This window comes from Rhinoraja longicauda, chromosome 9 (assembly GCF_053455715.1).
Source record: "Rhinoraja longicauda isolate Sanriku21f chromosome 9, sRhiLon1.1, whole genome shotgun sequence".
Classification (NCBI taxonomy): domain Eukaryota; kingdom Metazoa; phylum Chordata; class Chondrichthyes; order Rajiformes; family Arhynchobatidae; genus Rhinoraja; species Rhinoraja longicauda.
Window position 1 is genome coordinate 47,356,096 of NC_135961.1, and position 17,081 is coordinate 47,373,176.

General features: G+C 39.2%; 1 protein-coding gene across 1 annotated transcript in view; it reads left to right on the forward strand.

The window, feature by feature from the left end:
- Positions 1-17,081, forward strand: part of wdr27 (WD repeat domain 27) — a 326,961-nt gene that overhangs the window by 24,975 nt on the left and 284,905 nt on the right. Inside the window, 5 exon segments of the mRNA XM_078405889.1 lie at positions 612-688; positions 8,627-8,699; positions 9,585-9,662; positions 10,544-10,650; positions 16,140-16,229. Of these exon segments, the coding sequence (XP_078262015.1) occupies positions 612-688; positions 8,627-8,699; positions 9,585-9,662; positions 10,544-10,650; positions 16,140-16,229 (425 nt within the window).

Consider the following 17,081-nt stretch of genomic DNA (forward strand, 5'->3'; position numbering starts at 1 on the left):
AGCCGACTGCAAAAAGTTATGACTTCCCTCACACAACAAAGTCGCAACACTCCCAGCATCCTAACATATTAAAGGAATTTTAGGGCTGGTTGCCAGAAGCCTGAGCTGGTCTTGCTGCCAGGGCTGGATCTTGCCAAAGAAAGTCTAGATTGGATTGGATGGGTGAATATCTTTGTCCTTGGGCAATAAATGCTAATGATCTTAGTGGAGAATGAATGCAGCATTTTTCAGGACTTCCTTTGGGGGTAAGAAATTCAGTTTATTTCAGCCACTAAGAAGGATATAACTAATATTACAAGATTAAAATAAATGTAGCATTTAAATTGCCAACCAACTATGCCTCTTCAATTTGTTACTTGTTATTTCCATATTTATCAGGTATATTGCATCTGGTTTGCATTCTTAAAGAACCAAATGTTCTTTACTGACTTTTAAAATTGGCTCTTATTTCTTCTTTTTGTTTCCTTTTCAATTTTATTTAGTTTTGGCTTTTTTTAAAAACTGCTTATTACATCTTTCCAACTAATCATTATTTTAATGTTGAATAATGTGATAACATGATGCAGGAGTTACGGTTGGCAGCCTGCATTGATCAGCAATATTTGTTTCAGAGTCCCTTTGCTTCCCACTTCCCCTTTGAACTGTGATACAAAGCAGAAAGAGAAGCCAACACTTCCATCAAAGACAGGTAAGTGCTGTTTTTTAATATCTTCAGTATATGAAGAGAAACACAATGATTATGCTACAACTGAATCGTTGTCTGTTGATAAAATTCATTGTGGTTGATAGGCATAATGTAAGAAATATTCTTAATCAAATATTATTTATTTGAAGGGTATCTTAGATTGCGCACAAATTGTTTTGTGATACTCTGCTGTTTTTGAAGCTTGTTCCATTTTATGCAACATTGCTGTCCTCTCAAATATGTCTACTTTTTAAACACTTGAAATCAGGTAGGTGGACATATCACCACAAGGTTAATAACTGTTCTTTGAAGATGTTACTTTATTTCTATGTGCGTCACTGAATTTTAGTATATGGATTAATGTTTTGAACTGCATACCTCTGGTGCTGACTTCTGCAATTTAACATCTTGTTTGTTGATCGTGCAAGATAAATCAGTTATTTTCAAGAACATTTTCATGATGTTGTAATTCTTGTGAAATTGGTTCATTACTGAAGCTTAAAATTTAAAATAACACAATGGCAATTCAAAAATAAATTTTAGGCAAGTTTTTGTGCAATTGCATTTTCAGTTTTCAGTTTTAGGTTAGTACTCATTTGCATTTACCTCTCATTGAGGAACACTTTCGGCAACTTCTAAGCAATACCTTCAGTTATACGAGTTCATATTAATAAGGAAAAAACAACTTCAGAAAATATGATGAAATGTAAGACAGATTGTAGTTATAGATTGCGATCATATAGAAATAAGAGCAATGGTACATTGTTGAAAGATTCTGTGTATGCAAATTTATTAGTATTATCCAAATGTCAGAGACTATAAGAAACAAAGGCAACATAAAAGTTTTTAGAAGGGACTGAAATAGTTTTATAGTAGCTGGGTGTCTGAGTGCCAGGTTCATAGAGTTGTGACCCTCTGTGTCATCCCTTGAGTGTTGGCTGTCAAAGGTTGCATAGTTTTACATTCATCATGTTGCAGACATTGCTATTTTAGCCATTGTTTGCTCTGGTAGTTTGGCTGGTGTTAAAAATTATTGACTTTGGCAAGTAAGAACAATCACAAGAGAGAGGAAATAGAAAGTGAAAACCAAGACCTTATTTAAACTGTATAATCAGATTCAATAAACTGTTTTGGAGGTTATGTGTACAAGTACTGCCTGTCCTAAACTATGTGGGGGCTGCAGAGTGAAATGAACTAATGTTTCTTCTCAATAAAATACTGTGAACTGATGTAAGTGCATTTGATATTATCATTTTTGTCTTGTAAATACTTTAAAATATGAATAAGTCACTTATATAGTCAAAAAATGTAAGTTTCAATGAGGAATTCAACTCTGAAGTCAAGTATGATGAAGATTTAATTCCCAAATTTATCAGGGGGATTTCAAAATTGTTTTCAGCCTTCTTCATCACTACTACTATTTTTGGGTGCTCAAATGCAAGAGGAAAGTTTACAGTAAATGGCAGAATCTTTAGGAGCATAGATGTACAAATAGTTCTTTAGCGTATGTCCTTATCTCTGAAAATGCAACATAAGACAATAGGATGGTAAAACATACATATAGCATGCTAGCTTTATCAGTCGGGGCATTGAGTATGCAAGTTAGGAAGTCATGTTGCAGCTGTGCAAAATTTTAGTTAGGCCATATTTGGAGTATTGTGTACTGTTCTGGTGCCACACTACAGGAAGGGTGTATAGGCTTTGGAGAGGGTGGTCCACCAGGATGTTGCCTGGATTGAACAGTATTAAATAAAAGGAAAGGTTGAACAATTTGGATTGTGATTGTTTTCTCTGGAGCATCGAGGCTGAGGGGCAATCTGATAGAAACATAAAATTACGGGAAACAGGATGGATAGTTATTTACCCAAGGCAAAAATGCCAAATGCTAGAGGTCATGGCTTTAAGAAGAAAGGGGGGAAAGTTAAAGAGATTTGAGACAAATATTTTGGAATGCACTGCTAAGGAAGCGGGTAGAAGCAGATAAAATAGCATTGTTTAATTTACATTTAGACACAAATGAGTAGGAAGGGGATGGGGAGATGCAGATCTTGTGCAGATAAATGTTATTACTTACATTGGCATCATGGTCAGCACAGGCATGATAGCTGAATGGCCTGTTCCTGTGCTTTACTGTTCTATGATGAATAAAGAACAGGTTGTAGAATTTAATTTTAATTGTCGATCAGGAGAAAAGTTCCTTTGAAGTGAAAACTTCAAACGTAATATAAAATGCAAAGAAAGATCATTTGTAAGGAATACAGAATTAGTTTCTATGCATTTACATTATTGAGGAAATCTTATAGCATTGATAACCTTATAAACCAAAGCTTCCGTGGGTAGGATAGTGCTGGTTGGACAGGTAGTGAGCCATCCATTAGAGGTGTTCTTTGGTATGCTGCTTATAAGGTCTTTCAATAATTATGGATTCCTATTGAGAAATGTATAAGCAGATATTGTATCTGGTGAACTGCTTTATAAGAAAAATGTTGCAAATGTTTAATATATTCCTTTATTCGTCCCACACCGGGGACATTTATATCTTTTGACATTTTTGACATCTGAAATTAAAACTATAAACGTTGAATATATTCTTTAGCTCAGCTAGCGTCTGCAAAGGGCAAAATTCAGAATTCAAAACTGATGGTACGTCTTCGGTGGTGATGATATGTTATGAGTAGTAAAGGGTCAGAGGTTCCCAAGAGTCAGTGAAAATGTTGCATTTTATATAAAGGGCTTTGAGTATATCCCTGAATCATTTCTACTGCCTGTCTGGTAACCCATTCCCATGATGGACCTAATACCAATACCAATAGTGTGTTTCAGGAACCTGATATCAGACATGCAATTGATGTAATATACCCAACAGAGTTGACAAAGTGTGATTAGGATCTCGGTGCTTTAAATATTGGCAAGAGAGAATGGTGACATTTATTCACTCAGCCTTCCAGTTGATTTGGAGGATTTTGTGTGAATTGTATTGGTGGTGTCTTGCCAGTGCCTTGAGGTGCTTACTACAGCTATGCTAGCTCTAAAAGTGTGAATGTAAGAAGTCCTCAAACATCTTTTTTCTCAATTGACCAAAGGCTGTCCTGGCACATTGAAGGTGAAAATGAATTTCATCATCAACATCTGTCTTTGCTAAGAGGTGGCACCCGAGACATGACAAGTTTTCTAGGATCACAACATAAATCTTTATAGTGGGCAGTATGGTGTAAGAGGGCAGGTTTGTGGTGGACATTTGTGTTGAAGATTTTGAATGTAGGTTCATCTTTCTGAATGCTTCAGCATGCAAATTGATTATGGTTTGTAGCTTGGCCTCTGAATGTCCACAGACATGAATATTGCCTGCATACTGCAACTCCACTACTGATATTTGGGTGACGTGTGTAGGAAGGAACTGTAGATGCTGGTTTAAACCGAAGATAGACACAAAATACTGGAGTTACTCAGCAAGACAGGGAGCATCTCTGGAGAGAAGGAATGGGTGACGTATCGGGTTGACTGGAAGTCACGGGAAAGGGAAACGAGAGATATAGACGATGATGTAGAGAGAACAAATACATGAAAGCTATGCAAAAAAGGTAATAATGATAAAGGAAACAGGTCATTGTGACCTTAGTTCTGGAGCGTAGTTGCTATAGAATGAATAATTTGTTGCTATTTCTGATGATGAATTCCAGCCAGTGGGAAGTGTTTGGCGTTAAGATGTAGCATTGTGATGGGAAAGGTGGAAAAAGTGTCAGGACAATAACATGGATTTGTTTGGTATAAGCTCTGTTGTATACCTGTTGGTTAGGATCATAGGATGAAGACGAATTTCCATGAGAAGCTGAATTTTAGCAGGATGCACCACAGATATTTGTTGTTAATGGCGACAAAGTGTTTGACAAGGTTGAAAAAGGCCATACATAGTTCACCTGCACCTCCTCCAACCTTCAGGTGAGACAAAGGTTCACCTGCACCTCCTCCAACCTCATCTATTGCATCCGCTGCTCTAGATGTCAACTTATTTACATCGGTGAAACCAAGCGCAGGCTCGGCGATCGCTTCGCTCAACACCTGCGCTCGGTCCGCATTGACCAAACTGATCTCCCGGTGGTCGAGCACTTCAACTCCCCCTCCCATTCCCAGTCTGACCTTTCTGTCATGGGCCTCCTCCAGTGCCATAGTGAGGCCCACCGGAAATTGGAGGAACAGCACCTCATATTTCGCCTGGGCAGCTTGCAGCCCAGTGGTATGAACATCGACTTCTCCAAATTTAGATAGTTCCTCTGTCCCTCTCTTCCCCTCCTCCTTCCCAGATCTCCCTCTATCTTCCTGTCTCCACCTATATCCTTCCTTTGTCCCGCCCCCCTAACATCAGTCTGAAGAAGGGTCTCGACCCGAAACATCACCCATTCCTTCTCTCCCGAGATGCTGCCTGACCTGCTGAGTTACTCCAGCATTTTGTGAATAAATACATAGTTACATAGTGGTTGTGCTGCTCTTTATCTTTTGAGGTTGTGAAGATTGTGACTGATGAGAATCCTGGTGGTCTTTCCCTATGGTGGACCGTGAGAATATGGTGGCAGTGCAGCGTAGGTTCACAAGATTGATCCCTGGGATGGCGGGTCTGTCATATGAGGAAAGATTGAAAAGACTAGGCTTGTATTCACTGGAGTTTAGAAGGATGAGAGGGGATCTTATAGAGACATATAAAATTAGAAAAGGACTGGACAAGCTAGATGCAGGAAAAATGTTCCCAATGTTGGGGGAGTCCAGAACCAGGGGCCACAGTCTTAGAATAAAGGGAAGGCCATTTAAAACTGAGGTGAGAAGGAACTGGGCCATCCAGTAGGCCTCGGCAGACCGAGTGCATGTGTTTGACGAAACCACAGTTTGATTTGTTTTATTTCTTGAAGTTGTAACAGTAATGTCTTCAATGAGGTCTCTGGAATACCTTTGGCTTGTCAAACGTGGACCACGAGGTCACTGAGATGGTAGATTCATAACTAAAGCTCTTCATCACCAAATTATTACAATTTCAACAGGGATCAGTGTTCCTGTAAGGTTGCTGTTTCTGGTTGGGATATGGCCTAAATTTCTTGTTGGTCAGGAATGGAGATAAGGGGTTTGGGTTAAGGACAGATCATAATCGAGGCCCTTGAAGTGATTCTTTCGGTGAATATTGACAACCTGTCCTTTTTTTGTTAAGTTCATCTCTGTTCTTGGCTTGTTATGGCCAGGTCTTTTGGGTCTTGACATTGCTGAAGAACTCGGTCCTTGGGTTGCTGAGTCTCCTGAACTCTTCCATCCATAATTTTCCCTTAGTTCACAGTTTTTTTGCTGGATGTTTTCCTGTACGTTCCTGCAGAACTCTTTTCCTTTGAGGAATGATGAAGCTTTCAATACAGGAGTCCCTTACAAATGCAATTAATTAGTTCTTTGATCTACTGGTCATTCTCAATAAACCAGTTAAGATTTCTCTTGGGAGAGAAACCCAGAGTCCCTTCATAGATGCCATTTATGATAGAATTCAGGGCACTTTGTGGCTGCTGTTGGCTGCGGGATTGATGGGTTATCTTTGAAGGGGAGCCCGAGAAGGGTTCCCTCTGGGGGATCCTGGAGAGCTTTGCCATTAATTTTCTTGAAACAATATTCGATGCTGATATTTTGAGGTCAGGTCGGTGGAATAATAGAACAGCTTAGGCAGTGGTCCATCTGGCTGTTATTGGTACCTGTCATGGCACAGGTGCTGCAGATATTGGCTGGTCATGTATTGTCAGAGGGTCACATTTTGTCCCACATTGGCACTGAAGTTGCTCATAAGCATCAGTTTATTTCCATCTGGGATGTGAACCAGGATGTTTTCGAGGTTGGAGCAGAAGTAGAAAATAAAATAGCAATAGGGCAAATGGGTGCTTGATGGGCGATGTGGACGAGGTAGTAGAAAATAAAATAGCAATAGGGCAAATGGGTGCTTGATGGGCGATGTGGACGAGGTGGATTGAAGGGTCTATTTCTGTGCTATGTGACTATGATTCTTTGATATATCCTTGATGGTCTCATCCACAGAGGGAAGTATGAACTAACGATTGTAGTGCGCCGGTTCCATTTTATGATAAGTCAAAGAGTCAAAAGACGTTTACCAATTCTGCAAGAGCTGTCACTGAGATGCTCGATAACTCTTTTTTGATGGTGAAGTTCATTCTCTGAAGACAATGTCTCTCTCCCTTCTGGTTTGTCCTCCCAGAAGATTGTGAATTGTCCATCTCCTGTCTGGTCACTGTAACAGTGTGATACTATAAAGTGAATAGATTACTGTATGATAACACATTACCATGCAATTCACTCCAATAAACGACTATCGTATTATTAATGCAGTATAATATAAAATTAATCGATTCCAATAAATTAGTTTAGAGATACAGATACAGTGTGGAAACAGGTCTCACCAATTCCACACTGATCATCAATCACCTGTACACTAATTCTATGTTATACCACTTTCGCATCCATCATTCTAGGGAATTTTTGTTTCAAAAGCCAATTAACTTACAAACCTGCATGTCTTTAGAATGTGGGAAAAAACCACAGCACCTGGAGAAAACGCACGCGGTCATAGGGAGAAAATACAAAGTCCATACAGTCAGCACCCGTAGTCAGGATTGAACCTGGGTCTCTGGCGCTGTGAGCTCCGTGCAGCAGCACCCTAGGTCAGACTGAATCCAGTAGCTGTGAGGTAGCAGAGCTAATTGCTGTATCACTGTAATGCACCATTCCTGCTGCATTATATTGTAGCTTTGTTCAATTACACAATCCTACACTATAATATATTAATGCATTTTTGGATAATAACATTATTTCCATTTTGTAATATTAACATTTATATCTCTGACCTCTAAGCATACTACACTAATTCTATCTTTAACTGATAAATTCTGATCTAATTGAATCCCAAAGAGGATTCCATAAATTTATATGAATTTGGTTTATTTAATGTGGCACAATATATTTTAATTTTATTTATTATTTTATTTGCTGACAACATTTTATTGGATTGTGAATTGGAGGAGGTAGGCTGAAGCTGCAAGCATTGCACTGTACAACAGAGAGTCAAGCCAAGTAAAGTTGAATTTATTGTCATGTGCATGTGCATCTTGTGTGCAACAATATCACAGGCACATAGACTGAGCCGAATCCATAAATTTCACAGAAATAACACAAATTCTACAAGAACGTGCAGACAAAGAAAGTGAAAAGAAAAAACAAGGCATTATCTAAAAAATACACAACTACAAAACAAGTTAATGTGTTGCGTTGCCGAAGTAGAATTTGGGTTGTGCAGATTAGTTCAAGAATCTAACAGTTGCAGGACAGAAGCTGTTCCTGTTCCGTTAGCAGCTAGAAGAGGGCATAGCCTGGATGGTGGGGATCCTTGAGGCAAGATGCCATCTTCTCGCGATAGCACCTCATGTATATGCTTTCGATGGTGGGGAGGACAGTGCCTATGATGGACTGGGTTGAAACCACCACACTCTGCAGCCTCATGCATTCCTGAGCATTGGAATTGCCATACCAGGCAATGAGTCAGATACTTTCTGCAACGGAAATGATTTGCTCAGAAAATAGTACCTGTTTAAGAGTGAAGGAAACTGAAACTATAGTAACTTCTAATAAAAGCAGAGTAATCTCTCCAGACCATTGCAGTGAGTGGAATATAATGAATATAAATCAATCAATCAATCATGGCTGTTTGTAGCAGTGGGCACCAAGCTTTATTGATGCTGGAATTATTCAATTATTTCCACTCTGGCTGGCAAAACCTGACTTTTTCTGATTTGTGTTTACTGAAAATGACAATGCTCCTTATCAACTTTGTGAATTGTAATGTTGGCGATTTAAGCAGAATATCTTGTAAAAAGTAACGGTTGTTTCTTTTTTGAATTGTGGAACCAATAGTCAGCAGTGTCAAAGACAAGCCGGTGGTGTTTCATACCAAAGTAAGATCCTCTGGCTACACCTCAGCACCAAGGTAAGAGTTAATGTTGACGTTATCTGAAAGCTTAAACAAAGTTTAAATCAAGAATCGTAGCTAAGTTTTTTTTCTCCCACTTTTATAGAACATCTTGGTTGTGGCATAAGATTTGGTGTTCTCTAATCCCTAGTGAGACAGCTTTGTGCATTAGGGAATCCGGCTAGGTTTTGAGCAAGTAACTGCAAAGATATCTACATCACCTGTTGCTTTTACAGAAATAAGGATAAGATGTAGCATTTCTAGAAAATACATCCTGAAAGTAATTGTCCTTTACATAAGCAGCAAGAGAGTAGGGTCATCGGGGCCATTAGGGAAAATCGTTTTCTTGAATATGGGTTGCATTCCTTATTCAAAATTTACTCAAAGTAGGAGGTTAAGTGGTTCAATATTTAGCAGAATGACCAAGGAGAAAATCTTAATCAAACCGATGTTAGAAAATTAGTGTAGAATATTATAATTGTTCTCTGTACAAATTCTAAGCATTTCTTGGTACCTCTGAGAGTTGAGTAGCTCATCCCTTGGCATATATTTCACAGATCCATTGTAAACACTTCTGTACTAGATAATGGCCCAGCTCCAGTTATCTCTAGCCCAAGGCCAGGATCTGCATTAACCAGATCCTGACTTTGTGCGGCTGTTTTCCTATATTAGTCTTAAAAAGGAGCATGAACCTCAACACCATGTAGTATAAATGGTTCCATTGCAGTTCCTTCTGCTACTTATACATTTCAGATGAAAATCTGGTTCTAATTATATAATTCATCAAGATCAATTACTAAATCATTAGTTTAAAAGCTTAATTTCTATATTAATTAAATGTTGAGTCATAGTGCTAACTCATGTATTGATGCCAAAATTGTAATATTAATGATTTTGTTGCAGCGTCAACATGTTCACACCGAAGTTAAATTCCCAAAAACGTGCCAACTCAGTCCCGAAGGAGAAAAATAGCGGTCTCAAGTAAGAAATACAATTTCAAATAAATCTCCTTCATTTTTAGAAGTACAAAGTAATTGGAGCTGTCATATAATTAAAAAAATATTAGTGTTTGAATTGTCGCTGTTTGCTTCCAGCCATCCTTTAAATATTCTACATGGTATTCAAAAATATGGAAGTTTATTTGTATAACCAACAGGATAATATCCCTACGACAAAAACCCAACAAATTATGTTGCTCCACCAATCACTGGACAATTTTAAGACAGTAATTGAGAAATTCCACTGATGAGGAATCTGGAGCATGCCAGATTAAAAGTTGGTGATGCTCAAAGATCTTTTGCTACAATGTGTAAGAGGGTGAAAATATTCATGGATAGAAATGCAAACAAGTGGATTTGTTTTTGCCAACTATTCTACACCCAACCTAATGCTGAACTGAGCATTAGTTAAAACATACTATAGGCAATGCCCACTATTGTATTTTCTGACCCAGTCCTTGCTCAAATTTACTCCAATATTTTTCTGTTGCAGTGGGGGAAAAGTGGCTTTATGTTGTTAATGTCCAGTAAGAGTTGCAATATGCACGGAAAATATTCTCGGGACAGAAAAGGATCCGAGGAACAACTTTTTCACACAGATGATGATGGGTTTATGGAAGGAGTTGCCAGAGAAAGTGGTTGGGTCATGTACAATAACAACATTTTAAAGGCATGTGGACAGTTACATGGATAGGAAATGTTCAGAGGGATATGAGCCAAATGGGGGCAAATGGGACTAACATAGATGGGCATCTTGGTTGGCATGGATGAGTTGGGTCAGTGGGGCTGCTTTTGTGCCGTATTACTCTGACTTTAATTACTCTAATTGAAGGTCTGTAGTGATTGTATTATGATCTGCTTTAGGGGAATTACCAAAGAATACCCACTTGACAGTCTGGCACCAAGCAGGCCCAGTGCACGAGTTGTTGTTTCAAACCAATCAACACCTGTTTGCTGCATCCAATACTCGGGTAAGCCATCTGATTGGAGAATGATGAGACATATTTTCTTAAAGCTGTGAATTAAAAGTTTCCTATACTGAATCGATATGTAGTATATTGGGTGGCTATTAAGAGTTTATGTACAACAAGTTTCGACTCTCTGAATTTTAAACTCTTGTGGTCACAGATGCCTGAGTGTGGGAAGTGGAAATAATTGCTGCATGAGTTTATTTTATTTCAGTTTTGATTGAGGCAGAGTGGATTTATATTGCCATATAGCTGTATTCTTAAATGATTCAAATTTCTTGTGATTGCTACTGGGTGCTAGCTGATGCATGCAGTGCCATGTATATGCACACATACACAAGCATGTAATTAGTACCCCGTTCTTGCTTTTTCCCCATATCCCTTGATTCCGTTAGTCCTAAGAGCTATATCTACAGTACCCTCCATAATGTTTGGGACAAAGACCCATCATTTATTTATTTGCCTCTGTACTCCACAATTTGAGATTTGTTATAGAAAGAAATCACATGTGGTTAAAGTGCACATTGTCAGATTTTAATAAAGGGTATTTTTATACATTTTGGTTTCACCCAAATTAAAGCAGTGTTTATACATATTCCCCCCATTTCAGGGCACCATAATGTTTGGGACACAACAATTTCATGTAAATGAAAGTAATCATGTTTAGTATTTTGTTGCATATCCTTTGCATGCAATGACTGCTTGAAGTCTGCGATTCATGGACATCACCAGTTGCTGGGTGTCTTCTCCGGTGATGCTCTGCCAGGCCTCTATTGCAGCCGTCTTTAACTTTTGCTTGTTTTGGAGGCTAGTCCCCTTCAGGTTTCTCTTCAGCATATAAAAGGCATGCTCAATTGGGTTCAGATCGGGTGATTGACTTGGCCACTCAAGAATTGACCATTTTTTAGCTTTGAAAAACTCCTTTGTTGCTTTAGCAGTATGTCTTGCTGTGGAATGAACTGCCGGCCAATTAGTTTTGAGGCATTTGTTTGAACTTGAGCAGATAGGATGTGTCTATACATTTCAAAATTCATTATGCTACTACCATCAGCAGTTGTATCATCAATGAAGATAAGTGAGCCAGTACCTTCAGCAGCCATACATGCCCAGGCCATAACACCCCCACCACCGTGTTTCACAGATGAGGTGCCATGCTTTGGATCTTGGGCATTTCCTTCTCTCCTCCATACTTTGTTTTTGCCATCACTCTGATATGTTAATCTTCATCTCATCTGTCCACAAGACCTTTTTCCAGAACTGTGGTTGATCTTTTAAGTACTTCTTGGCAAACTGTAACCTGGCGGTCCTATTTTTGCGACTAACCAGTGGTTTGCATCTTGCAGTGTAGACCTCTGTATTTCTGTTCACGAAGTCTTCTGCGGACAGTGGTCATTGACAAATCCACACCTGACTCCTGAAGAGTGTTTCTGATCTGTTGGACAGGTGTTTGGGGATTTTGCTTTATCATAGAGAGAATTCTTCTGTCATCAGCTGTGGATGTCTTCCTTGACCTGCCAGTCCCTTTGCGATTAGTAAGCTCACCAGTGCTCTCTTTCTTCTTAATGATGTTCCAAACAGTTGATTTTGGGAAGCCTAAGGTTTGGCTGATGTGACTTTCATTGGCACAAGTTTAGTCCTCATGTTGATTAACAGCAATAAAAGTTTCCAAAGGTGATGGAAAGTGGAGGAAAGACTAGATGCTGAGAACTCTCTTATACCTGCATTGAGGCAAATAAACACACCTTAGCAATTACAAACACCTGTGAAGCCATGTGTCCCAAACATTATGGTGCCCTGAAATGGGGGGGACTATGTATAAACACAGCTGTAATTTCTACACAGTGAAACCAAAATGTATAAAAATACCTTTTAATAAAATCTGACAATGTGCACTTTAACCACATGTGATTTTTTTCTATTATAAATCTCAAATTGTGGAGTACAAAGGTAAATAAATAAATGATGGGTCTTTGTCCCAAACATTATGGAGGGCACTGTAACTCTCTCTTGAAAACATCGAGTGAATTGGCTTCCACAAATTTGCAACTCTCTGGGTGAAAAGGTTTTTCCTCGTCTCAGTCTAAATGGCCTAACCCTAATTCTTAAACTGTGACCCATGGTTCTGGATTCCCCCAACATCGGGAACATTTTTTCTGTAATCTAGCCTGTCCAATCCCTGAAGAAGTTTATATGTTTCTATAAGATCCCCTCTCACCTTTCTAAATTCCAGTGAATACAAGCCCAGTCAACCCATTCTTTCATCATATGTCAGTCCCACCATCCCGGGAATTAACCTGGTGAACCTACGCTGCACTCCCTCAATAACAAGAATGTCCTTCCTCAAATTAGGAGACCAAAACTGCACACAATTTATTCACAAATTAAACTACATGAATTAGCTTTCCAGTGAGAGAGAGCTGATTATTGTTGTAAAATAACAAATATAAAATAAATGTCTTAAGCACTTTCAGAATTCTGTTTTACATCTGATTTTAAATATGTCGATATTTGTTCCAATTTAAAATAATGAATATAAATTAAATCCTGCTTAGATGTTGCCCTCAAACACTGAAATGAAAACATAGTAATAGAATTCACCTTCTGAAATCTATTTTAAGAATGAGGTTGCTGCAACAACATTAAAGTAATTGCAATGTGCAGCTATTTAATATTTACAAGTTCCTTGACTCTGAAGTATGCAGAAACTTTCAGTGGAAAACTGAACTATTATATATGCCGTGAAGGAACATAAAATCTAAAGAGAAAGATCTTTAGATTTTATGAGGGTTGTATGCTAAACCATTGACTTAATGAAACCATGGATTTTTGTTGACTTACTAATCCTGAACTACTGATACTTAAAAGTGGAACAGCATCTGCACTTTGGATTTCTGAAAGATTACAACGTATAATTACCAGTAAATTCTCGCAGTACTGTTCCATCTAACATACTAACATACATCTGAAGAAGGGTCTCGACCCATCCTTCTCTACAGAGATGCTGCCTGTCCCGCGGAGTTACGCCAGCTTTTTGTGTCTATCTTTGAACTAAAATAAAGTTGTATATTTATCCTGTTAAATGAACAAAGTGTGGGTGAAATGCAAATTGATTCTGTCAGCCAGATTAAAATCAGTGTTTCCTATGGCATTTCCAAAACATTGGGTCATTTGAATATGCTGATGTTACTTTCTGCATGAAAAATGTTCCTAACCTCATTCTTCTTTGGAACTTGGATATTTTGGAACTGTCAGATTTTGGATGTGTCAAATAAACAGTCTAGTATACAGAGAAGGTGCACCAAAATTATTTTGCACATGTTCTTTCTGTGCTGCCTGAAGAGAAGCAAATGGAAGTAAGGCTCCACTTTGCTGTCCAGTTGGGTTTTCTTAATTACTTTGTGAAGCCACAAACACCGGGTGGCGCCACCAGCACTGGCTGCCTCGCCAACAGTCTGTCTGTCCTTTCTAGTTTTTTATTATTTTAAGTATGCGTTAAAGTATGTTTTAGTGTTTCTTGGTTTGTTTTATGTGGGAGTGGTGGGGGGGAGGAATTGGGGGAAACTTTTTTTCAATCTCTTACCTCGACGGAGATGCGATTTTTCTCCATATCGTATCTCCATCCCCACTGCGGCCTAACATCGTGGAGTGGTGCAGCCTTTCCTGGAGACTGGCCTGGCGCTTCAAGCCGCGGGCACGGCGCGGACTTTAACATCGTGGAGCTGCGATACTTTGCTGAGGATTGACTGTGAAGAGCTCCAACTGCGGGGCCTGTAGACTTTAACACCGTGATGCCCGCAGTCTCTGGTAAAAAGAGGCCGACTCGGGCGCTCCATGCCGCGGAGAGTGTTTCAATCCGTCCCGATGCCGGAGTTTCGATCATCCTGACGTGAGGGCTTCGGACATGGGATCGTCGGCAGCGGCAACTGCGGATGACCGCGGGTGAACAAAGAGGAAGTTGATTGAACTTTATTACCTTTCATCACAGTGAGGAATGTGGATTCTGCTGTGATGGATGTTTATGTTAAAAAAATAATAATGTGGCTGTGTGTCTTGTTTCTTTTTACTTAGTATGGCTGTATGGTAACTCAAATTTCACTGTACCTTAATTGGTACATGTGACAATAAATTGAATCTTGAATCTTGCCCAGTCATAACTAATTTGACATGGATATGACACTTATTCAACAACACTGAAACTGAGTAAAGACTGTCTCTATATAAAATTTTGTTACCTCAGTAGTCAAGCTGCAGCATGCAGGCAACTTTTCTATTTGCATGTACATGGAGACTGAACTCCAGATCGTTGTTGACTTGTTTAGTTTAGTTTATTGTCACATGTATCGAGGTACAGTGAAAAGCTTTTGTTACTGAAGCATACAGAAGATGGGCCTTACATTCAACATCCACAAGACAGAAGTCTTCTCCGAACTCCAATTGCTGCTCTGAAAGATAGCGGAGTCAGAGGGTATGGGGAGAAGGCAGTAACGGGGTATTGATTGTGAATGATCAGCCATGATCACATTGAATGGCGGTGCCGGCTCAAAGGACCGAATGGCCTACTCCTACACCTGACAATATTGTCTATTGTCTATTGTCTATTGCTCAACACTGCTCTCTGATATTAAATGTGCATATGATGTCCCTGGAGAATATGGATCACTTCCCAAACCTCTGGAGCCACTCCTTGGTGAAGGCAGACATCGGTGATGAAATGCATGATTAACTCAATATGTCAGCACAACCTTTGATCATTTGAAGAAAAGGGTATTTGTCGATCATAGCTTTAGACCTGGACAAACCTCATTGTACAACAAACAACAGTAATCCTTGTTTTTTCATTGCTTTGAAGATCTGAACTGCCTACCTCAGACACTTCAAGGTACTTGCAAGTTACCACTAATGCTGTTCCCTGCAAATTCTTCCAACATCATTAGAGAATAAGCAAAATTAAATTCACAGGGCTTTAACACAAATATCATCTAGGTTCTGTGTATTGACAGGAGGGCATAAACTGTGGTCCTGATGGATTGGTTGTAGATGACAGACCCTGGATTGGTAGAAAGACGCCAAAGGTGGCATGGCTACAGATAGCTGGCTGTGGAAATGTTGCACGTGGATGACAAATGCAGTCACTGCATATTACTTGCTTGAAAGAAGGACAATCTTTCTTGAAAGAAGGACAAGTTTTTTTCCAGTTTTGTTTAAATTTATTAATTATATTTAGAACCGTGTATGCATTGGAAGGTTCTGCACAGACAACTTATGTAGTGGCTGACGTTATATGGATTGGTGCTGGGTGAATAGGAAAGGTTAAGTGCAGAGGCTCTTTTTGTAGTTTGAGCATGCAGGTGGCTAGAATCTAGGCTCAGTATTTCTTGTAAATGTGATGCAGTATATAATTTTTAATGCTATGATTATGTTGGACACTTAGAAACTTTATCAAGTATTAAAGGAATGAAACTTATTTGGCTTCTAATTGCTTTTATTTACAGGGGATGGAACGTTACTTGCTGTTGGATTAGCTGACAAATCCATGCTCGTTTATAATGCTTCACTTAGTGGATCCCCAGCAGTGTTTAAAGGTAACAGTGATGTATAGGTTAAGATTTTTTTTTAAACCTGTCATCTATTAAATTGACAATGAAATGTGAGTAAACTTTTTGAGCCTTGTAATGGTTGCCAAACTATGCCTACACTCCAGCTGACATCTGTTGTACACACAGACACACTTCTACATGAGATCATTTGATTCACCTTCTCCGGCATATCAGTGCCAAGATGAAGCGTAAAACTTCATTATAATGTAGCATCAATGTGACCCAGTTAAACTGGTTGGGACCAAGGCCTCATGGGTACCGAACGTTTTGGGTACAGTTATTTAGAAGACAGTCCTATTTTTGATCCTTTTAGAACGGAGATGAGGAAGAACTTTTTCAGTCAGAGGGTGGTGAAGGTGTGGAATTCTCTGCCTCAGAAGGCAGTGGAGGCCAGTTCGTTGGATGCTTTCAAGAGAGAGCTGGATAGAGCTCTTAAGGATAGCGGAGTGAGGGGGTATGGGGAGAAGGCAGGAACGGGGTACTGATTGATAGTGATCAGCCATGATCGCATTGAATGGCGGTGCTGGCTCGAAGGGCTGAATGGCCTACTCCTGCACCTATTGTCTATTGTCTATTGTCTATTGTCTATTGTCTATTGAAATTGCAGAAAATAGAAAACAGACAAATGTTTTCAGCATTTGAAAGTTACTATATAGCGTTGTTTGGCATTATTTCAAGGTGACAGACTAATAGAACAGTACAGCACAAGATCAGGCCCTTCGGCCCACAATGTCTGAGCCGAACATGATGCCTAGACCATCTCTTATCGAGCTGCATTTAATCCATATGCCTCCATTCCCTGTGTAGGAGCCATTTTGCAGTTATTAGTTATTTTTG